At 40.9% G+C, this 23102-nt stretch overlaps 2 protein-coding genes across 3 annotated transcripts; both read left to right on the forward strand.

The window, feature by feature from the left end:
* Positions 1-301: 301 nt before the first annotated feature.
* Positions 302-7002, forward strand: haus5 (HAUS augmin-like complex, subunit 5). Its single transcript, XM_047587857.1, has 19 exons — positions 302-643; positions 748-810; positions 1027-1059; positions 1318-1342; positions 1445-1577; positions 1655-1814; positions 1938-2031; positions 2342-2433; positions 2527-2581; positions 2669-2787; positions 2879-2954; positions 3075-3229; positions 3457-3619; positions 3861-3941; positions 4069-4214; positions 4503-4599; positions 5867-6008; positions 6125-6257; positions 6727-7002. The coding sequence occupies exons 1-19, from the start codon at positions 546-548 to the stop codon at positions 6830-6832; spliced, it is 1971 nt and encodes a 656-aa protein (XP_047443813.1). The 5' UTR covers positions 302-545; the 3' UTR covers positions 6833-7002.
* A 335-nt stretch (positions 7003-7337) lies between these two features.
* Positions 7338-22986, forward strand: sin3b (SIN3 transcription regulator family member B). Of its 2 annotated transcripts, none has more exons than XM_047587854.1 (19): positions 7338-7852; positions 9076-9182; positions 9613-9766; positions 10706-11065; positions 11317-11472; positions 13039-13167; positions 13321-13410; positions 13558-13676; positions 14030-14243; positions 14716-14832; positions 14917-15155; positions 15845-16028; positions 16153-17020; positions 18563-18732; positions 18835-19008; positions 19438-19530; positions 19637-19731; positions 21373-21571; positions 21736-22986. In XM_047587854.1, the coding sequence occupies exons 1-19, from the start codon at positions 7742-7744 to the stop codon at positions 21970-21972; spliced, it is 3816 nt and encodes a 1271-aa protein (XP_047443810.1). In that variant the 5' UTR covers positions 7338-7741; the 3' UTR covers positions 21973-22986. The 2 variants fall into 2 exon arrangements, with proteins under 2 accessions (XP_047443810.1, XP_047443811.1); XM_047587855.1 differs by lacking the exon at positions 7338-7852 and adding an exon at positions 8254-8399.
* Positions 22987-23102: the final 116 nt, after the last annotated feature.

Genomic DNA, 23102 nt, shown 5'->3' on the forward strand with positions numbered 1-23102 from the left:
CAACTTGAACTAAATCTTTCAAAGTGGAAAAGGAAATTTTACCACTGTATTTGCTTTTTTTTTTGTTTTTTTTAATAAAATATGAATTAAAAAAATATTTTTTTCATAAATGTATGAAATAAAGAGTCAGTCATTTACTTTTTAATATGTTTAACATCCATTGAATAAAACGAGAACTATCACCATTCATAAACCATCTTCACAATACTGTCTGTCGTCATGGCAACCATCATACCGCTGGGTGTCGATATTTGTCATTTCTGCTGCCAGTAACCTTAAATAAACGCAGAAGAAGAAGAAAACGGAAACGCAAACCGGAAATGTTCGGAGCGGGCGGGAACTTAGAAATTTGAGTGTTTAAAGTAAACATATTTTATTATTACGAATTTAACTTCGGTTTGTTAGAAGAAAGACAAATCTTTCACCAACGCGGTGTAGTTTAAAGGACTGTAATGGGCTCAATGCCGTCAACGACTGAAGCAAACTACGCTACTTGACAACACTAGCCTGTTGTTGACAGTTTTAGCTAGCTCGCTGTTGTCAGGATGGCGGACAGAAATCTTGTGATGGAGTTGAAACGCTGGGCGACAGAGGAGTTTAATCTCCCCCCGGACAGCCTGCCTCATGACAGCTATTTCAAAACGTGGGTATATAACGTTGCTTTGTAGTTTATAAGTCGTATTACTTGAACAACTTTACAATTGGAAATTTGCAACTTTGAACTAATGCTGATTATTTGTTTTCCAGGCTCTGTGTTGGCACAGGCAAGTCAATATGGAAATATATAATCCAACATGTGTTTCAACAGAGGTCGGTTGTTCTTCTTTAACTTCGTGGTTATTAACCTAATGCCTAGATTTGATCTATGTCTTCCCAGAAATCACCTTATTTGTCAAATCAAAGTAGATAAACAAATGAACGTTTGTGATTAAACTACAGCCCCCGCCCCTCCCCGTATGGATCTCATGGTGATGAGGGAAAAACAATTAAGTGTAGCCTCCTGACTTTCTCTTTTTGTTTTTCTAGGAATGTGAGGATTATGCGTGGCAACCTTCAGTGGTATCCTTTTCAGCAATGAATGAATATTTTATGATACTGAATCTTGTCAAATTCAAGTTCAGTGAGAGATTACTCTTACAGGAAAGAACCAGTGTTTTCCCCAGGACTCACTGCATATTAAGGACTTGGTCAGCAGGCGAGGAGTTGGCACTTGCTGAGAACAAGCTTTTTTTAATTTTTTTTTGCCATATCATTGAACAAATGTAGACTTCATGTCTTCTAGTATGTAATAATCTCCTTAACATGTTCATCTTCAAGGTACAAAGTGCTACAAGACAACGAGGTAGGTTAAATTTCCAATTGTGTTTTTTAAGAATGTTTCTTTTATGTGCAACTAAGCTACTGTGAACAAGTAATTTCCCTTGTGGATCACTGGTATGTTCAGCTCAAGGATGCTGAGGGTCAGAGCGAGACTGCAAAACGGAGAGAGCTTCAGAGGAAGATCGAGCAGGTGAAAGCTGAGCTTAGTCACCTGGACTCTCAGATCAGTGGAACAGGGGAACAGGTGGCCACACAAGGTTAGTCACTCTAGTCTGGGCTGGGCACCATTTGTTATTAATTCCCCATGCTGAAGATTTCTATCTGTATAATACAGAGCAGTCCATCAGTCATACCTGGGCCCAGATGGAGGACTGCAAACGCAGAGAATTGTTTCTCCAGGCCTTCGGGCAGCGCTGCATCGACGTCCGCAAGGTGCTCTCGGAAGACATGCAAAAGATCAGTGGGCACTGCCAGGAACTAGAACAGATGACTAGGTAAGGCAAAAAAGTTCTTAATTAAAATGAAAGAATTGAGATCCTTTCCACATCTGTTACAAATCCAGTTTAAACTCTTACTCTATAAATAAGTACTTTTACCTTTGTTATTTTGTGTTGCAGAAAAGCAGAAATTGAAGTGGTGTTTGATGACCAACCTTCTAGCATTAGAGATGACAAGCTCAACTCCAAAGTAGCATCAGAGGCACAAGTCCTGGTAAGAGCTGAGTTTAGAGTGCTCTTCAACATTACTGCTGTTCATGTCTCAGTCACAATCTTAGGTGAGATGCATCAATTAATTATTGCTGATCTTTTCTTGTGTAGACAAATTTCATGTTACAATAGTTTGAGGAGACGTGTTTTATGTATTATTTTCTTTTGCCAGCTTATTGAGAATTCATTTAAAATTTGTACACATGGAGGAACATGGGGAATCGATCAGCAATGGTCACTAGTTTAAAATTAAATTCAGACTTAACTTAATTGCTTGAATTTAACCATCAGTGTCTTTTATTTTCTCCATTCAGTGTGAAGTGAGAGAACTCTGTGATGAAAGAGTCCACTTCTTTCAGACTTTACAAGAAAGTGAACTGAAAACACAGCACTCTGCGGCCAAACAGTAATGACCACAGTGGAAAGACTATTTGACACCTTTAGTTTTTTTTTTTTTTTTTTTTTTCCTTCATCAGTTCTTCTTTGTTCTCCCTGTCAGTATACCCCATGAACAGAGGACTGCTTTGTTTCAGTACTGGCTGAGTGCTGTGGAGGTTGGTGTGCTTCAGGAAATATTTTTGTAATCACTGTGTTCAATTTTTGACTTTGTTTTAACATGCTATTCCTTGTCATGTCACCAGGGCATGTTAGCTAGTTACCCCCCAAAGCATATCCTCTCAGCATTGCAATATTTAGCTTCAAGAGAGCAGAAGGAATTACTAGATGCTCTGGATGTACCACAGAATGTGACAGCTCTGCGGTAAGACAACAACCAAATGATTGTTATGTCTTCTTATCATGTTGCATCAAGAGGAGTTTTCATTGTGATGTATTTTTGTGACATTCCACAGGTTCCGATATGAAAACAATCACCCGCTGGACATGAATACAGAAGATGAGTTACCACCGGTTAAGTCGCTCTTAGAGGTGTGAGACACGGACTCACATTTTAGTATCAATGTATACGCTAGAAGAAATCATGTTCATGTGTCTTCTGGCATTTGTGAGTAATAATTTTTTTTAATTGGTGCGTGTTTGTTGTTTCAGGTGGCTTGGGAAGAGGTGAAGCAGAGTTTGGTGGAGTTGGCCCAGACACGCTCCAGGGTACAGCAGCTCAAAACTCAGTTGGAGGCCCGTAAGAAAGAGGCTGAGCAGGAGGTGTCTGTCATTGCAGAGGAGCTCCATGATGACACTATGGCACTGTAAGCCCACTTACATTCATAAAGTCCATTCTTACTTATAATTACTCATTGGGTAACATTTTTCATTATAGAAAATATGTCAGAAATTAAAAGAAATAAATAAAAATCTGTGAGTAGGAATCTTGTCAAGTATTTGTGCCTCAGGTTTTCATTTTAGTTGCAATTTGTCTGTGTATTCTCTCATATTTACTTTGTTCTTTCATTCTTGGACTCTGGATTGTTGATAGTTCCACTCTCGATGTGGAACTGCAGTGTGCAATGCAGGCAGCAGCCAGGGATCATATCAGAGACCACTGTATCCAACTTGAACAACATGCCAGAAGCCGACAGGAAGCGCTAAGAAACCTTCATAGCCAGTGGCAAAGCATTCTGGACTTCAGAGAACTAGTGGTGAGCGTTAATGGACAAAACAAAACTCCTTTTTTCTCTTTTGCAGGTCTTCCTTTTGAATAACATATGTTCTACGCATATTGTTTATGCATATAGTTATTTTCAGTTTTGTAAGTGTTGTCAAGAATATTTGTTTATGTGTATGTAATACTTAAACCTATTGGTTTGTTTTATGAAGTCATTGGCTGTCAATATTTCAGCATCATGTCAGTTAACATGTCTTACTCTTGTGTCTTTGCAGGATCTCAGGCAAGAACAGATCAGAGGTTTGATTAAGGGGAACTCAACTGCCAAGAAGCAGCTGATTCATCTTCACAGAGAGGTCTGGATGTTCTCTGTTTTTATGACGCTGTATGATTTTTATCTATGATTTTTTTTTTGGATTCTGTGGTGAAACTAATGTTAAAGACACCTTTTTGCTTAAGGATTTTGCCCTTGTTTTCTTTCAGATTGAGGAATTCATTCAGAGCAATATTGTGCCACAGTTTGAAGACGTCATCACAGCTGCCAACAGTCTAAGAAACTGTGTTTCTAAGGAGGCCAAACAGCTGGGAGCTGTTTCACTTCTTTCTCTGGACCGCAGAACTGTCGAAGGGTCAGATTTTTGATTATGTATTGGGATTACGCTATTTCCTTTAATATGTATGTTTGACATTGAATTACAAGGTTTTTATACTAAAAACTAAGTTATAATAATTTACTTATTTATATTACATTCGGGGTACGTGTCAGAATAACCTGCTCATCAGTGGTTAAAGCTGTGGCTCCAGCTGCAGAGAACCAAAGAATCTTGCTTTGCTTGATTAAAAAAAACATTTAATAATTTTCTTAATTGAAGAGGGCACTGGGATGAGCAAAAAAGTATTTTTCTGTCTTTTTTTAGAATGCAAAGAATACCAGCTTCGTGGCTGTCCATCAATCGCTTGCTGTCCCCAACCTTCAGCAGCTTGTGTCAGAGTCTTGCATTTCCTTTGTACAAGGTAAGTGTTGCCGTACAGTGAACGCTGTACAATGTGTAATCTGTTATAACAATGTCTTCTTCTCGGGCAAGAATAAATACTTAAGTTAAACTGTTCTGATTCAGATACTAGTGACTGACAAGTTAAGTCAGTTTATAATTGTGGTTCATTAGTTAATTTAAAGCAATTTCATTTCAATTTGAGTATCGACTAACCACTATAAGCTATAATCTTGTAATTATTAACGCTTACTGCTGGAAAAAAATATACAGCTTTTTTTATTTTATTTTAAATGGCCCTGGCTGTTTTTGTCACAGTTTCATAATACCTTGAAACGGGGAAAAGTCAGACAAACAACTCTCTAGACTGAACTCATTAGACTTCAACAGTTAAATCGAAATGCCCTGATGCTGACAGCATCAGCCACGATCAACAACATCCCATCTACAACTGTCTAGGAACCATTGTTGCTCTCTCTCATTCCTGTCATCTGTCTCCTGACCAAAGTGTCTCAAAAATAAAAGTAAAAAAAGACAGACTGTGATCTATAGTACTGGAATCTTTCTTCATTTTGTTATTACCCCAAATATATGACCAGAGTCATAAAGAACTGACTTAATCGACAAGAGGAAGACACTGAAACTAACTAAATCCATAAATCTTGAAAAAAAAACAATATTTTGTGTAAGCACTGTTTTAAAAAGTTGAAACTGGCAGATCAGTATTACAAATTGTCTGTTTAGTTCATTTGTATGTTTCTGACAAAGTAATTTATTTTTTAATTTAAATAATTGTGTATTTAAGTTCAGATGTTGTTGAACAAAGAGCATTCGTGTTGGTGATAAAAGTGGAGGCACATGCTAATCTCCAGTCAGCTTCTGCAGTTGGGATCATGTTAGCCTTAAGATGCTTATAAATATTACCTTGCAGCCTCATATGGAAAGTTTTCCTGTGAATACTCGTTGTATTTCTACTGAAGTATTTTCCATAAAAGTTGAGCAAGCAGTTGCACATTAAACGTGCCCATAGGGGTTGTGATGAACCGGCTGACTGTCATCGCTTGACCACAGTCATCCCAGCCGAGACAATAAAAACTAATATCCGGGACAATCTCTTCTACATCACAGAAGCACAACACCAACAGCCTTGAATTTTCTTTTTGTGATTTTATTATTTTTTACAGTTTTTAGAGCCCCTGTGTAATTTTTGCTTTGCCGAACACGCTGTAAAGTTCATTGAATCTCTTTGTGTTTCTCTGCCTTTGATGCAAACTAATGTTTCTCCTCAGGCTCCAGAGGAGTTGTGTTCCCAGTCGCGTTCCCAGCAGCTCGAACTGCGCTTTCTCCGTCAGTTACTACAACTTACTTCTGCTACTCTGCAGAAAACTAAGAAGGAAGCAGAGCAGCAGCTGCACGCATCTGATCAAAAAGGTAATCAGGGGAACACATCAAGAGTGTAGCTTTATTAGGCTGTCTGTACATATCGCTGAATGCCTATCTTTAGTTCTAGTAACAGAAACATTGTCTGTCTATGCTATGCCCCCTAGCTCTTCTGTCGAGGGTCATGGAGGAGGATCTGAAGCTTCTGAAGTCATTGGTGCCACGAGTCAGAGGACTCACCCATCGCTGTGCACAGGGCCTTTCCTATGGGGACCAAGTCAAGACTGCCATCTCCTACTGGTGAGGCATATTTCTGTAGTAGATAACATATTTTAATACAGCAAATGCATCCCAGTAGTTTCCAATATGGGTGTATAGTTTAATTTTTATTGGTTAACATTTTTTCTTCCCTTGGTGAGATCTAGGGATGACTTGCTTGTGACACAGCTGTCTTCTCTCTAATTATATTGACTAAACCACATCTGCAAGTGAAAATAAAAATGTACAGAAAGCCAGACTTTCATCAAACAGCCTAATTATAATACAAACCACAACACAATTTACACTTTTTTCCCCAAATAAGTTGTCTGGAAAACTTGTGTAAACTTTCTCCATGTGATTTTTCTATTTGATAATTTGCCTAATGTTTGTTTATGAAGCTCTTCCTTTTATTGCAGTATTCTCTGGAAGGACCATGTTTCATTTTTAGTTCATACCCTCACCCTTCCAGTTCTCTGGTTAATTTGTTGTTTTGTGTGTTTTTATGTAGGTGGGATAAACCAGCCCAGCATGTCCTACCAGAAGTCACTAAAGGAGGACTGACTTATCAGCAGTGGCTACAGAGGTGGAAACTAGCTGCCATGGCCTTCAGTTGAAAAATATGACGGAGCATATTTTAGTACCTTTTAGTGGCAAAATGACCACGCAGTAGAAGATAGGAAATGCACAAATGGTGGTAGCTAAATCACATTTACATTATTTCATTCTTATCATAACTCCTATTGGTTTGCAATGTAACAGTCATTAATAAATCATTTTAAATGCACGTATTTGTTCTAGTGCCTTCCTTAAAAAACAAAATGAAGTTGTGTCAGTTGTCCGTGGGTTGGGAAAACAAGCTGGATTTGTTCACACTCCTGGAGAAGCTGTAGATGTCGACCAATAAATCAGTATTGATCGGTGTCGCAGTCTGGACTCCGTACATGGTTGAGCTGGTATTTGCGGGTATTTGCGGGTACAGTGGAGTGTAAGTAGCCACGGTTAGCATGGAGCTACATTGTTCTTTGTAGCAGTGAAGGGGGAGTGGAGCTATCTGATTCTTCTGAGTTTAGCCCCGCCCACCCGTGCGCCTGCGCAGTTAATTTTTTCACTCATTTTTTTCAGTTTTTCACTCCTACTCGAGCTTCCGGACGCCAAGACAGACCGCTGCCGCCGAATTTAAAGAGACAGTCAATAGTTATTTTAAATACGATAAACGGCAACCATTGTCCCTGAGCTTATTTTCCGACGCTCCTTGCCTCAGCTTGTTTAATTCGATGGTGATGTTTAATCAAAGTCGCAACGAGTAGCAGCTTGTCTGTCATCACGCTCCACTCTGCTGGATTTCCCGTCCTTTTTTCGCCTCTGTGCCGAGACTATCCAGCTAAGCAAAGTAGGGTTGCTTGCTGGCAGGCTGGCTTCCCGACCGAGAGCAAGGTTTGTCGGCTAGCCAACAACTGGAGGTAACATCGAAGCTTCCCTCTTAAGTTGTGGTAGCGGCTTTCGAGCCTCCCCTCGCCGGGATAATGGCGAAGATTCAGGCGCACAGCACCACGAAGCAAATAAACCAAATCCAAGACAAGCCTTACGTTATAACACAAAAGCAAGTGCAGCAGCAGCACTTCCAGAAGCTGAAGGTAAGCAGACAACGGACACGACAAGGGAAAAGTCCCTCAGAGTCAGAACCATTTTGTTCGTCGCTTCGTTGCATTTGAGGCTTTTCTCTTTCTCCCCTGTCGTCGAGAGTAGTGAAAGCAACGGCTGGCTAACGTTAGTCAGCTCGCTGGCCTATTAAAAGTAATTCATCGCTAAACAGCTAAACACTGACATTCGAGGTTAGACGTGAACGCTGTAATTCATTAATAGATGTGTGAGTGACAGTCGGGTGACACAGTTAGAGATACTTTGTTATTTACGACACCAGCAGCAGCTACAGAGCGCAGACGTTAACTCAGACCTCGGTTGTGGGAAGTTCCTCCTTGTTCGTTTTTTTTCAGCCACCCTGAACAAAGTGGAGGACGTCAGCCAGGCTAGCCAAGAACGGCTATTTCACTTGATTAGCGGCTTCGTTACATATTTCTTTGTCATCGCAGTGTTTTAATATAGCTCAATGCTCTTTGCCAACACGACACTGTTGGCCAGGGACGAGCTGTGACTGACCGTATTGTATGAATTTGTATGCGGGTATGTGTTGTAACTGTGTTGGTGGAGTTATTATCGACAGTTGACTGGCTGTTGGCTAACGTTAGCTACAACAACCCTCTTCAGATGTGCACTAGTTGTGACAATGCTTTGTACGCAATTTCCCAGTCGCTACCTAAACTAGCCCGGCAGATATAGAAAGCTGTGAGGTGTTCCTCGTATTTACCCAGTTAATTATTTAATTATTTGGCGGTTACTTGTACAGCGTGTACAGCTGACTAGGTGATATGTTGATGTAGCACAATGAGGAGAGCAAACAGTTTCTACATACACTCACTTGCCATTTCATTAGGCACACGAGTGAAAACTACAGTAATCCACGAAATCTTAGCTTCATGAAGGTTATGGTATGCAGCATGTGTGTAAAATGGCAGAGAGTGTTGTTGATTGAACCTACCTAATGTATTTAATGAACTGGCCAGTGAGCATGTAAGCCTTCCCATGATGTATGTCACAAATTAAATTCTGCAAACGCAAATGTTAATATATCTTCCAATTATCACATTTGAAGTAGGTTCACTATACAGCAGGAGACACTCTGTGGCATTGATCTGTTGACATTGTCCTGTTATCTCTGTAAATTCACACAGGATGCTGTGGAAAATGCTAAAACTCATTGTACTTTGCATTGTTGTGACCATTTTTTCTCTCTGTTTAGGTTGAAGATGCCTTGTCATACTTGGACCAAGTCAAAATTCGTTTCGCAAACGATCCTGGCATATACAACAAGTTTCTCGACATCATGAAGGAGTTCAAGTCACAGAGGTAAGAGTGGGAACTTATTCAAATAAACTGCAAGTTACTGAGTTTTAATAATACATTTTGCTTGTGACTGACCTCTGCTCTGAGTGTCCTCACTACTATGTGTGTGTGGAATGGATCTGTGAAACATTTAAGTCAATTTTATGAACTCTCACATAGACTCTTAAGACACTGATGTTTGAGCTTGTGAGCTGCTGAGATTGATCATTTTGCAAAATATTTGTACACGAAGATTAACCACACATTTCAGAGTTTATCGGTGAATACAAAGCCACAAATTCCATAATTTTCTTATTACGCAACTCGTATTATCTTGAAACTCAAGTTTGCAGATTTAAACAAGCCTGTAAATATGCATTTGTTTTTTTTTTAAATATTTAAAAAAAACTCTGTCAGCCACACAACTAAAATGTCTGTCTCTTTTATTGAACAGCATTGACACACCAGGGGTGATAAACCGTGTGTCACAGCTCTTCCATGGACACCCAGACCTGGTCTTGGGCTTTAATGCCTTTCTACCACCTGGGTATCGGATAGAGGTCCCCAAGAATGGAATGGCTTTCCTCCAGTCTCCTTTCTCTGCACAGGTAAGTCCGTGCTCTCACAGATGAAGTCAGTACATCCTAAAAAACTAGTGTTTTATTCATCTTCAAATCTATAAAAAGTGAAACGCTTCATCATGCTCATGGTTTTCAAGAAACTACTATATGTTTACTCTAACAGAACTTTTAAATTGTTAAGCAGGGACAAGTGTGCTTCTGCTGCAGTGAAATTCAGCTGGACGGTCGGTCTCACAAAAGGTCCAATCAAAGTTTCACAACAAAGTCGTAGTAAATGTGCCAGTCTAGTTATATAAGAAACATACACTTAAATTTCCAGTGAAAGATTCCAGATTTGCCAAGCTGCACTTAAGCGAGGTTTATATAAAATCTATTTCAATTTTCTAACAAAGCTTGATTCTTAAATGATATACTTCAGCTACAGTTTGATGTCATAAAAAATGCAACAAAAACCTTGTAATGATTTGATTCAGTGTGATTCAATACTGATTCTAAGCAATTAATTTATCTCACATTTAGTTTTAATTAATTTCACATTTGCTACTGACAGTTTTTTCAGTTTAACACACTACATACTTTTTCCCTTTACTCTATTTTTTTTTTTTTTTCAAGTAAACCACCTAGAGCCAAATGCCAGTGATGTTTTCTTCTGAAAGGAGAAAACATAGCATTTAGGAAATGGATGACTTAATAAATGAATAACACAGAGTGATTGTAAATATTTATGTTGTAACCTTTTTTTGACAGGTTTTTAAAGTCCCTTGAATGTATAGTTTGCCAACAAATGGTCACAAAAATGGTATTTTCTTTTCAAAGAATTGCACTTTACATACTGTCCACCATGAAAATACATGCATTATGTTGGAAAATATCAATCCCTAAATTTTTACTGTTTAACACCACATTGTTTAAGACACCTTCATACATTTTGTTATCTTTGTACCATCTTTCTGTTCATATGTTCAGGTATCTCCAGGCCAGCAAGGGAAGAGTCTAACCACCCCTGCAGTGGCTGCAACCTCAGGTAGTGCCTCTGCTGCCCCCTCTGAAGCTGGCCCTGCCCAAACCAGTGAAGTCAAAGCAGCCTCATCAGAGTCCCTACCATCCTCAGCAGGACCCCCAGAGCCTCCCAGTAGACTTTCTCTCCCCCTGACTAGCAGAGAAGGCCAGAATCAGGCAGCCACCTCATCTGTGTCCCCACCCGCCTCAGAGACGAGCCCCGTTGAGTTTGACAGTGCCATCAGTTACGTTAACAAAATCAAAAATCGTTTCCTCGACCACCCAGAGATTTATAGAGCCTTCCTAGAAATTCTTCACACATATCAGGTATGTGCCTCAAACCTTGTGACTGAGACATACTCATCAGCTTTTACATATTTGATATTGGAACCAAGTAGTTAAATAAATGTCATAGATTAAGTGTCAAATGTTTGCAACAGTCTGTTCCTTGCAGGACAGTGACAGCATTTGTCTCTAACAGTACTGCCCATGAATATCCAAGGAACAGCTCTATTTCTTTCAAGTGATTTTTAGTCTTCACTTTTGAAAACCTTTGTGACTCTCCTGCAACTGTACAGAAAGAGCAGCTGGAGGTGAAGGAGAGTCGAAGCAGCCGCGGCAGCAGTGGGATGACAGAAGATGAGGTGTTTTCTAAAGTTGCCAGTCTCTTCAAGGGACAAGAGGACCTGCTGGCTGAATTTGGACAATTCTTGCCTGATGCCAAGAGATCGCTGGTCAGTCAAGTAGTAATAGATAAACAATGTTCCCATTCAGAAACCCTTACCTAATGTTGTTTTCACACCAGAGCTGTTTGGTCCGCTTTAAATGGACCAGAGTTTGTTTCCTCTGTTAGTCTGCTTCATTTGAGCAGGTGCGAAAGCTCAATTGAACTCCGGTGTGGACCAAACAAGTGAACTTCCACTTGTTTGGTTTTTTTCAGCCACCCTGAACAAAGTGGAGGACGTCAGCCAGGCTAGCCAAGAACGGCTATTTCACTTGATTAGCGGCTTCGTTACATATTTCTTTGTCATCGCAGTGTTTTAATATAGCCCTTGTTTTGGGTTTCGGTTCGCTGGCAAATTAACTCTGTTCATAGGCAGCGTAAGTGCTCACCGGAGTAACGCAATACACAGGCTAGGGCTGGGCGGTGTACTGGCTCACAGCGAATACTGGTATTTTTTTCGTTATGATATAAATTTTTAATACGTGCCCAAATTTTACCTTTTAAGAATGAGGGGGAAAAATGTTGCGCGAAGACTACAACTATTATGGTAGCCGGTTGCACTGCTATTGACATTACAGACATAGCAGTTTAAATATATATAGAAAAAAATATGTAGAAATAAACAAAACCGTAACTGTCCCTGTTTCTTCATTTCATCTTGCAAACATTTAATTATTTTTTTTTATTTCAGAGTTATAAATGTCCCCGGAATTTCCACATCAGCAGGCAGTGCTGACGGGGCCATGCAAACCTGCTTTCCTACTAGTGTGGGATTGTACAGTATTTGCTTATCATGACAATAAAATGGTACATCCTTAATCAATGTACTGCATTAATTCCTCTCTCAACCAGTAGGAAAGGTTGTCAACACGTGATTATGCATGAAAAAAAATACCGTGATATACTGTGATACTGTCCGAATTTTGAAAAATACTGTGATATACATTCACGAAAAGATACACCATGCCCAAAACGACTAACTTAAGCTGCTCCATGTTTGCTATTTGTATTCAGCGCCGCTCACTGTTGGCTTTCTTTCCACCGACCATTTGTTCCCCGGGTTTGGAGGGAGGGAGGGGTTTCCCCTCCTACATTGTCCAATCAAAGAGCGCCCCTTTTAACAATGTGACGTTGCTCAGAAAGTTTGGTTTGCTTTAGAAATTGCTGTTTGAAAGCAGAATGATAAATTAAAAAAAAAAAACAACACAACAAATCTCCCCAATCGAGCCGAGTCCTCCTGGTCAGGCGTGAAAACGACCTAAAGGATTAGGACACAAGCAATTTGCACTCAGACTAGACAACAAATCAACACTTTCATTTTCTTATGTTTTAAATCCAGCTAAAAATTTAATATCCAAAAAGATATTTTATTTCTAGACTGTTGCTCAGAAACGTCATTCAGATAATAATTTAGTTGTCAACCCATTGATGAGCTTTTTGAACTTCTGCATTTTTTGTATTGTTTTTGGGCACTTCTCAGACTTAAGGATCAATTAATTAAAACAAAAAAGTTGTAGCCATCTTTAAAAAACGCATAATTTCAATCTTTCCATCCTATGTGTATTTTCTCCTGTAGTTCACAGGGAGTTCGCTGACAGGGGGGAAAGAGCAGCTTAAAAGGCCCGATGAAGAGGACACAATAACCAAACAGAACAAAAAGAGACCCAGGCCCATACTTCTGCAGCACATGTCCCCACTGCTCAAGGTAAAGTCTCCACTCAGAAAAACTGACTTAGACAATGCACAAATGTCACTGATGAAGTTTCAGCAACACTCTGTCTTCCTGAAAGCAGCTCAAATACCCACGATATCTACATTATAGAGAGACCATTAAATTTTTTTTTTTTTTTTTTTAAAGAAAAAAATGAAGTATTCCTGTACCAAAGATCAGTCCTTTGCTTCAGTTGGCAAACATGGAGTCTTAAGAGAATTCTCCTTCTTTGATAAGGTGAGGCATCAGTTTTTATGGCTGTAATGGTGTCTACTTCACCATCTCTGCTTTATACAGTTCCTTTCTTTTTCTTCACTTTCTCTGTTGTTGTCTTTACGTTGTTTTAAAAAATCTAACTTCTTTTTCAACTGACCAATGCTTCAGGTTCGCCGCCTTTTTAAAAGCCAGGAAGTATATGAGAACTTCCTTCGCTGCATTGCCTTGTTTAACCAGGAGGTTGTTTCTGGAGCTGAGCTGCTACAGCTAGTCACTCCTTTCCTAGGGTGAGTTGATGGGATGATAATTGAGCTGGATAAGTATGAAATTGATGGAAAAATGAGAAGAGTGGATGCACAAATTAATTAATATAGACGCTGCGGGGAGCCTGACAAAAGTCTTGATGCTAATGTCCATGTCCACTAGAAGGCTTAAAGGTATTAGAGCAGGGTGGGGAAATACATGTTAAAGAGGACTCTAAGGTCAATTAAAGAATTTGTGACATTATATCTAAATGCTATTATGTGACAATATCTACAGCACAATCAGAGTATTAATACAATGATAAATATTTGACTGTAGGCCAGCTGGTCTTGTCTTGATTTATCTGTCATTCATGACTTCATCCATCTCCTTCCAGGAAGTTTCCTGAACTGTACACACAGTTCAAGTCATTTCTGGGGGACAAAGAGCTCTCTCATGCAGTGTCGGGGCTGTCGGATCGCTACATGGAGGGGGGAGGGGGCAGGGAGGTGGATTATGCCTCCTGCAAGCGTCTGGGTTCCAGCTATAGAGCACTGCCTAAGACCTACCAGCAGCCGAAATGCAGCGGGCGCACTGCACTGTGCAAGGAGGTACACCCACTTAAATTTTACCAAAGACATTCTACTAGATTATTACATGGTTTAAAGGTTTGTGTGAGCAAAGTTTTTGCGAACTTTTAATGTTACTTATAATGTGTCTTGAGGTCTAACAAACTGCAGAATCAATTTGATTCTTCATAAAACATTTTTTTTTTTAATGAGTTCTAAAAGATATTTTGTTGATATTCATATTTCCAGTTTTCTTATTTCCTGCTATTGATGGTGGGCTGCTATATTTGTCTAGTGTGTTGCTGCCACCTGTAGATAAGTAAAACATTGTGTTGCCAATGACAGGACTGTCTTTGGTCACCCACACAATTGTGTATCTTAAGAAAAACAGGAACCCACTCATGAACACATTGAACACTAACCAATGAAAGATGATAGAATTGTTGTTCTGTAGAATAGATCTTCCCACTGGTGGTCGTTAACTTTAATACATCTTTATCTTGTATGTGTTTAGGTATTGAATGACACCTGGGTGTCTTTCCCCTCCTGGTCAGAGGACTCCACCTTCGTCAGCTCGAAAAAGACTCCTTATGAAGAACAGCTGCATCGTTGCGAGGATGAAAGATTTGAGGTATGTACATTTTGACAAGGATTCTGTTTTAGTTTTTTGCTCATTTCTGATTTTAATGAAGTTGTCTGTCTGTCACACTTGTAGCTTGATGTTGTTTTGGAGACAAATCTGGCCACCATCAGGGTGTTAGAGAGTGTCCAGAAGAAGTTGTCCCGCCTGTCTCCAGAGGACCAGGACCGGTTCAGATTAGATGACTGCCTGGGCGGCACCTCTGAGGTCATCCAGCGTCGTGCTGTGTATCGTATCTATGGAGACAAAGCCCCTGAGATCATTGAAGGACTGAAGAGGAGTCCTGCTACCGCTGTGCCTGTGGTGCTGAAGAGGTCAGTACTGGCTTTTTCTGTTGGGTTGAGATTTCTTCACTGATGCTAACACCTCAAACTTCACCACTGCTTGCAGGGACATTTGTCATGCTGTGGCTACACTTGAAGCATTCCTGCTTAATTTTTACTTTTATATGCACATGCAGTGACATTGTTTTCATTGATTTTTATTTTTATGTCCTTGTGAATGTGTTAGAATGTGATTGAAGTTAGAACACGTTTTATACGTTTCATTCGTGTTACCAACTTGGAGGTTTCAGTGGTGTGATGGATGTGTTTATTGATGACACTATGAATAAAGGTCATCAGTAAGTGGCAAGAAAGATCGTTGTTGCTGTTCAGCTTAACAAATCAGCTCAACAGGCTGTTCTTGATTTTCATCTTCACCTCATTTGAACATTGAAATACACAAATATTTTCACAACACCATGACCATCCAGAATCAAAACTGTAGAGCAACATTTTTTTTAGCTACTCGTATCTCTTTGCCAAAGATAGATTGCTCAACTTTTTGGCCCAGACATTAGTGATGTTAAGGAGTGTTCCAGTTGACCCTCTTTTCAGGTAGTCTTTTGATGTGGTTTGGTGTATCTGGACCTTGGGATTCTCTCAATAGGTAGTGATCTTGGTGTGTCCTGTCACAAGCGTTTAGTAATGTATCTACATTAAATCTGTGTTTTCCTTTCTAGGTTGAAAGCTAAGGAGGAGGAGTGGAGAGAGGCTCAGCAGGGTTTCAATAAGATATGGAGGGAGCAGTATGAGAAGGCCTACCTGAAATCTCTTGACCACCAAGGAGTGAACTTCAAACAGAATGACATGAAAGCCCTTCGGTCAAAGAGCCTTCTCAATGAGATTGAAAGTGTCTATGATGAGGTAAAACTTTCTATCTTCAATCATTAATGGTGATGGAAAGATGTCAAAGGATATTCTTGTATAATTTTTGAGATATGTTGTAGAACTAGATTTTGGACACAGTTTTATTTTCTCCTTCTCTCAGCGTCAGGAACAGAGCACAGAAGAGGGTGGAGTTGGTCAGCAGAGCCGTAATGGCTCAGGTGCAGCCTCATCCAGTGAGCCTCACATGGTGTTTACGTATGAGGACAAACAGATCCTGGAGGACGCTGCCTCACTAATCATCTACCATGTCAAACGCCAGCCTACCATCCACAAAGATGACAAAGACCACATCAAGCGCATCATCCAGCACTTTGTCCCTGACCTCTTCTTCTCTCGCCGTGGTGAGCTCAGCGATACTGAAGAATGGACAGATGAGGAGGTTGAGCCAGAGGAGGGTGCAGAAAGAGGAGGAGGCGGAGCTGCAGCAGTGGGTGGAGGGGGAAATGGTAATTCTAACAGTGCACCCGGAGCAGCAGCAGCCACAGGTAGTCAGTCTCAGCCTCAACCTGCCCAGTCACAATCCCAGACCCAGTCACAGCCACAACAGCACCTCAATGGCGAGTCCAGAAGAAGGCGCTGCAGCCCGCCCCAAGCTGCTGACACGGAGGCTTCCACCACTTCCAGTAGCATGAGCCAGCCTGTGGGGACAGCCTCGTCCACCCCTGGGTCTACACCCATGGAGATGGGTTCAAGTGTGGCTGGGGAGAAAGTGGACCTGCGCGACCCTGAAGCAGAGCACCAGAAGGAGCTGGACGGTGTCTACAACCTTTTCTTCGTCAACAACAACTGGTACTTCTTCTTGAGGCTGCACCAAACTCTGTGTTTGCGGCTGCTGCGGGTTTACCGACAAGCTGAAAGGCAGCTGCTGGAGCACCGAGCTGAGCAGAGCAGAGAGAGGCTGCTGATGGCAGAGGGAAGGAGGGAAAAGGCATGTGACCTCGCCATGGAGCTCCGACTCAAACAGCCCAGTGAGTTCAGTTGTTTCTTAAGTGACTTAGTGCGTTTACGTTTAACTAATGAGAACATGCCCCCCCCCCCCCCCACACACTAGGTGGCGAAATGTGTCTTTTCTGCAGGTTAATATGCCCCGCTTGTCGGTTGATTGGCAACAAGGGGGCATGTACTTAAAATTTTCAGCTCCAGCAGGTTTAGCATGAGTGCTGTCTCATCATCTTTCCAAAAATGCTGGGAGCTTGTCATGTTACTGCTCAGGTGGTTCTTCTTCTGGCTCTCTTTACCTTTGTCTTCTTTGACCGACTTTCTTGGATGTTTTTGTTCCGGGGTTATATGCCAATGCAGCTGTAGTGGAGCATGAGCACACGCGTTGTCTAGTTTAACTCTGATTAAGCATATACATGCCAGTAAAAATCAATTTCCAATCGCATTATCTGGGTGTCTTAGCCGGATAAGGAGAACTCCGACAGAAGTCAGAGTAACTCATTTACATGCACTTAAGTTGTCTAGTTAGAGACGGATTAAGGCAATAATTAAAATTTTTTACATGCATGTAAACGTACTGAGTGTAAGCAATTGAGCTCTGTCTAGGTGGTTGTACAGTTCATGAGCAGTGAAAAATGAACTCTTCATGAAAGTCAGACAATTACTTTTAATAATGCATTCACATTTAAATTGTCATCTGATGTTGGATCGACCGAATAATAGAGGTTCAGTGTTACTATGATATCAAGTGAATGATGTGTCGATTCCAGATGTGAAGAAAGATTGATGCCCTTTATTTCTGCTCTATGATCACCTAAAACAGCATGATGTTGAAGACAGAGCTGGTGGGTAAACTGGTGCAGTGGTTAGCAAGAATGTTAGGATTTCAAACCAGCCTGGAACCATTCTGTGTGGGATTTGCATGTTCTCCCTGTGCCTCTGTGGGATTTCTAAATTGACCTTAAGTGAGAATATCATATAATGGTGACCTGTCCAGAGTGTACCACACCTCTTGCCCAATGATAGCTGGGATATGCTCCAGCCCCCCTACAGTCCTTTTGACGATAAGTGGTAATCGATAATGAATGGTAAATGAATGATTTTATAGAATTTAAGTGTTGCAAAATATTTGTATTTGGTGTTCTGATTTGTAGGAGCTGTTTTGCATATCAAGGACATTTTAGATGTTTTTAGACTATGGGCTCCTAATCTTAAACCCACTGGGCCAAAACCTCTTTAAGGTAGTAAACAGTAGAGAAGCTGCTAATGACTGACTAATGTACAAAGAAGGAATTTTGTTCTTAGTTCTAAGTAGCAGCCATCACATTTTTGTCATTGTAGATGGTGGTTGATTTTCTTCCACGGTTAATTGACATTATTGGAGCCCTACCACTCATCGGCACAAAGAAGTCAGGCAACACACTGAATTAACTACCTTTTTAAAAAAAATCCTTGGGTTGAAAACTAGATTTACTTTTGCTCATGCTGGAGGCATAGACCATGTGTCCAGTGTTTTCTCAAAGCATGCAGATGACTAGGCTACAACATTTAACATCCCTTCAATTCCACAGGTGAGGTGGAGCTCGAGGAATACTACCCAGCCTTCCTGGATATGGTACGCAGTCTTCTGGACGGCAACCTGGATTCAACACAGTATGAAGACACACTGAGAGAGATGTTCACTATCCACGCCTATATTGGCTTCACCATCGACAAGGTTATCCACAACATCATCCGGCAGGTAAGAAAAGCTGAGTGTTGGCATCAGGCAATTAAGACATTTACAGCATTTAGCTGTTATTATCTTGGAGTTATTATCTAATTCCCACTGCTTTGACTGCAGCTGCAGCACCTGGTGAGCGACGAGGTGTGCCTGCAGGTGGTTGATCTCTACCTGGCTGAGAGGAAGCGGGGGGCAGCAGGAGGGAACCTGTCCTCACAGTGTGTTAGAGCAGCTTGGGAGACCAGCTACCAGTGGAAAGCAGAGAGAGTCATGGCTGAAGAGAACTGCTTCAAGGTGAGACTGGAAAACATGGTATTACACATTTATCCGTGATACTGTTTTTTGATGTAGTAAAGCTATTAGGATAGTAAAAATGTCAGATCACCAAATGTACATCACCGGCCGCTCTTTTAGTAAGGCTGATGATGGTGATCATCCTCAGGCTTTTCTACTTTTCTGAAGACCTTCAAGGTTTTTTATGTAGCTGCTTGCAGTTTTTAAACTTCACTGGTGTCTAGCAACATCAGCTTAGACATGACTACAGCCAGTTGTGTTACAACACTGTCAAGTTTCTTTGATATCTTTGCCTGCACTGCCAAAACTTCTTGTACCTTTCTCTTGCTTTGATAAGTGATGTGAAGAGAATACGAATGTGTTTTTTTCCAGTTGTGGTGAGTTGACTCTTCAGTGGTCTGCTTTTGTTTACTTGTATTCTGTCATCAGGTGATGTTTATCCAAAACAAGGGCCATGTGACAATGACCATCGAGCTACTGGACACTGAGGAGGCCCAGGCTGATGACCCTCTGGATGTTCAGGTAAAGGCCCATTTTAAAGAGATTTAAACTCACTAACACTCACAAACCTTGGATTAAATAACAGACGTTAAACACTGATTCAACTTATTGTTTTCTCTCCCCTCAGTGCCTGTCAAGCTACATGGAGCAGTTTGTAGGAGCAGAGTCCAGTCTGTGCTCTCAAGCAGAAGGCTACTTCTTTAAACCTGTATTTCTGCCCAGGTATGACCGTTAAATGCAACAGAGATTTGTGATCTCTGCACAGCTGATAGTTATTTGTTGGTGTTGTTTGGATTCCTGCACAGTTTTGGTATCAGGTTTAATTATAAATAACATGATATTGGTCTGTATTTTAAATTAAAATGACCTTATTGTTAATTCAGCATCTGTGTGACAGCTTTGACTAAAACAATAACAACTCCCGGCTGAACAGTAGAACAGTTTGCAGGGCTCAGAGTTGGGTTACGTTACATTTTATGGGTTTAATGGGCTTCATTAATATAGTGCTTCAACTATACACTCAGGAACAAACGCAAAAACTTAGGAACAAAACATTGTTTTTAGCAGAAAAATTCAAATCTTCACAACAGAAGATGTAGTCCATAAAAATAATCTTTGTATAGTTTATTTTTTAACTTTAGTCCAAACCTTTTAAATTAATTACAGTACCTTAATACCAGAAGAAGGAGCTGAGAACATGGCCCCTGTTTTAGGTTGAAGTAGATGTTCACTTGTTCCAGTCATTCTACTCCTGTTAAAGGAACGGTGTAAAGGATTCAGGGGATCTACTGGCACAAATAGAATATAGTGTTTGTTTTTATATCAGTGCTAATCATCAAAGGCTAGTTGTGAAAGTTTTTTTTTTATTTTTTATTTTGTGTCTAAGAAACATTGATTTTCATTTGACTGCGGTTGACTCATTTGACTTACGGTGTAGCCAGCAGATATCTGGATGTCTGGATTGTTCTGTGTGACGTTCATTGTTTACACATGAGAATGGAGCTGGAGTTAAGATAACGTGTACAACTGGACAGTTTAAACAAAGTTGTAGAGGGTTTAAATTGTTATCCGAGTGTAAAGGCTTTGTTTGACAAATGTGTTAGGTGACTTGCCAAGAGGATATGATGGGGTCATCTTCTTTTACTCTCCACACAGGCTGTTTAGCTACATGCAAATATAACCGTCTTAAACATGATGGGCCAGTACTACTCAGACTCCAAATGGAAAGCAGAAAGCTCCCAAAACCAAAATGTCTCCAAATGAATTTGTATATATTTGTGCAAAGAGGTTTCAGTGATAAGAATGAGCAGTATCTAGGTAGAGAGGAGGTCCTCTTCTGAGGAGCCTGACTCTGAGCTGCCATGTTTCTACAGGAGTCCAGGGAAAGAGGGCTTTCACATGTCCATGTTGAAGTTTTGGTTCTCCTACAAACTTGGAAAGGAAGGGATGAGGGTCACTAAATGTCACTAGACCACACACACTAAATAAATATGAAGGTAGTTCACAGAGTTTTAGTAATGACTGTTCCGAAACCTTTTGGCAACATTAAATGAGTTTTAGCTCATCTCATCTTTTTAGTGCTGTGCTGTGATTGAGCCAATGACCAGTGGGAGCGACTCATGCACTTAATTGATAAATTGTCTGTGGCAAACACAGTAACCCAAACATTTCCTGATAGGACACAGTGTCGACTTCTTCGGTTCCCCCACCAAGTTTTCCACGCTGATGTCGAGCTTTAATGTCAGGTGGATCCAAATGGAAAGGCGGTGTTGTTGACAGTATTCTCTTTTCAAATGGAGAGCATATAGTGTCAACAACCAAATGTTTTAGGATCTAGTAAATACGTTTTTCTTTTCCCGACAGGAACTTGCGTCGTTTCCGTCGCTGGCAGGTGCGGCAGGTGGAGGCAATGCGTTGCAGGAGAGAGTGGCACCGCCAGCTGGGTGTGGAGAACGCTGGGAGTCTGGACTGCCGATTTAAACTCAACACTCACAAGATGGTGTTTGTCATGAACTCGGAGGACTACATGTACCGCCGAGGGGCCCTGGTCAAGGCCAGGAAGGTAGGCAGGAACCTGTATTCAATGTTCAGGCATCAGTGTGTGATGTGTGTGCTGTCAGTGCTCCGCTGAATGTGAGGAACATCGGGAGCATCCAACTGTGCTTGTTAAATCCTGTTTGGTGTCTCACAGATGAGGCTCTGACAGTTTTTGCTCTTCCTTCACAGTCGCAGCACAGAGTGGCAGCGAACCAGCACGAACGCTTTGACAAGTGGCACCAGGGCTGGCTGGCCAACCACGTAACAGCCTCAGCCCAACGCTCTGTGCAGAACTGGCTAATGGGCGAAGAGGAGGAGGACATCATCCCCTGCAAGACTACCTGCCTGTCGACTGAGTTGAAAGGGCAAACGGTGAACAGATACCAGGTTCATTACAGCAGTAGCAAAGCCCCGTCCTCGCCGTAGGGATGGACCCACAGTACGCACACACAGGTAAATGCATGGACTTACAGGACATCATACACTAAACACAAACAGCTGCAGTCCCTTTCTCTACCTTCCTCCACATGTTCACTCGTTCACTTTTACTCATGGCTGAAGAAACTGGCAGGAACACAGTGAGTCAGTGAATGAGTGCGCAGTGTGAGGAGTGTTGATGTGGAGACAAGGACCAACAGACAGTGGAGGAATCAGTGAGTGGACTCGGGCCCAATTGATGGGACGAGACGGACACAATGGCACAAATGGAGTTCATCATTGTCAGCATCTTCATCATTCTAGCTTCTCTGGCACTAATGTTGGTAAGACTGACGGACAGACGGTTGATCATGAGAGAAGTCATGAGATCATGGAATTTGTTTCAGAAATGTGAATGTCTGTTTTTCTTTTTCTTTTTAAAGTCAAGTGTAGTTTTTAGCTTCTGAAGCCAGAGAGCCTTCTGCTTATTGGTTGGTTGGTTTATGTGTGTTTATATGGAGAGATAATGGTAAACGTGTGTATGTATGTGTATCCCGCTCTCTTCATTTTGTCCGTTTGTAGGCCCAGAACAGGCCCTGCAACTATAGTAACTGCATCATAACTGTATGTGCATATATATGACAGGGGCTCTGTATTTTTATATATGCATCTACACGAGTTGATTGATACAACTAAAGATCATGTGGTTCCTTACAGTGTTTGCTGTCAGCCAACTCTCGATGTTTGTGTTTTGTTATTTTGTATCTTTCCCTTTTTTTGTGTTGTAGCTAAACAAGTTATCACCAGGGCAACAAGCAGTCCTTAAAATGAATTGGTTTAATATTGATGAAGCAGTCAAATTATGTATCATATTCATGATTTCACCAAATGTTTACTTTGCATTGTCCTTTTTTGCATACTGACATTGAAAATAAAAGCAAAATATCAGTGTTAAAATAGAATGTATAACATTTATCCTGTATCAGTTATCAGAAAATAAACAACCTAGTTGTGACCTTCTTAGATGTTGACTGGCAGGTTGTTTGTTGTCTTGAGGGAGACTTGTTGGACACAACCTGTTGAACTTATTTTTTCAGTAAGTTGCAGCCATCAACAACTAGAAGCAGATACAGTCAACA

This window comes from Mugil cephalus, chromosome 6, assembly GCF_022458985.1.
Source record: "Mugil cephalus isolate CIBA_MC_2020 chromosome 6, CIBA_Mcephalus_1.1, whole genome shotgun sequence".
Classification (NCBI taxonomy): Eukaryota; Metazoa; Chordata; class Actinopteri; order Mugiliformes; family Mugilidae; genus Mugil; species Mugil cephalus.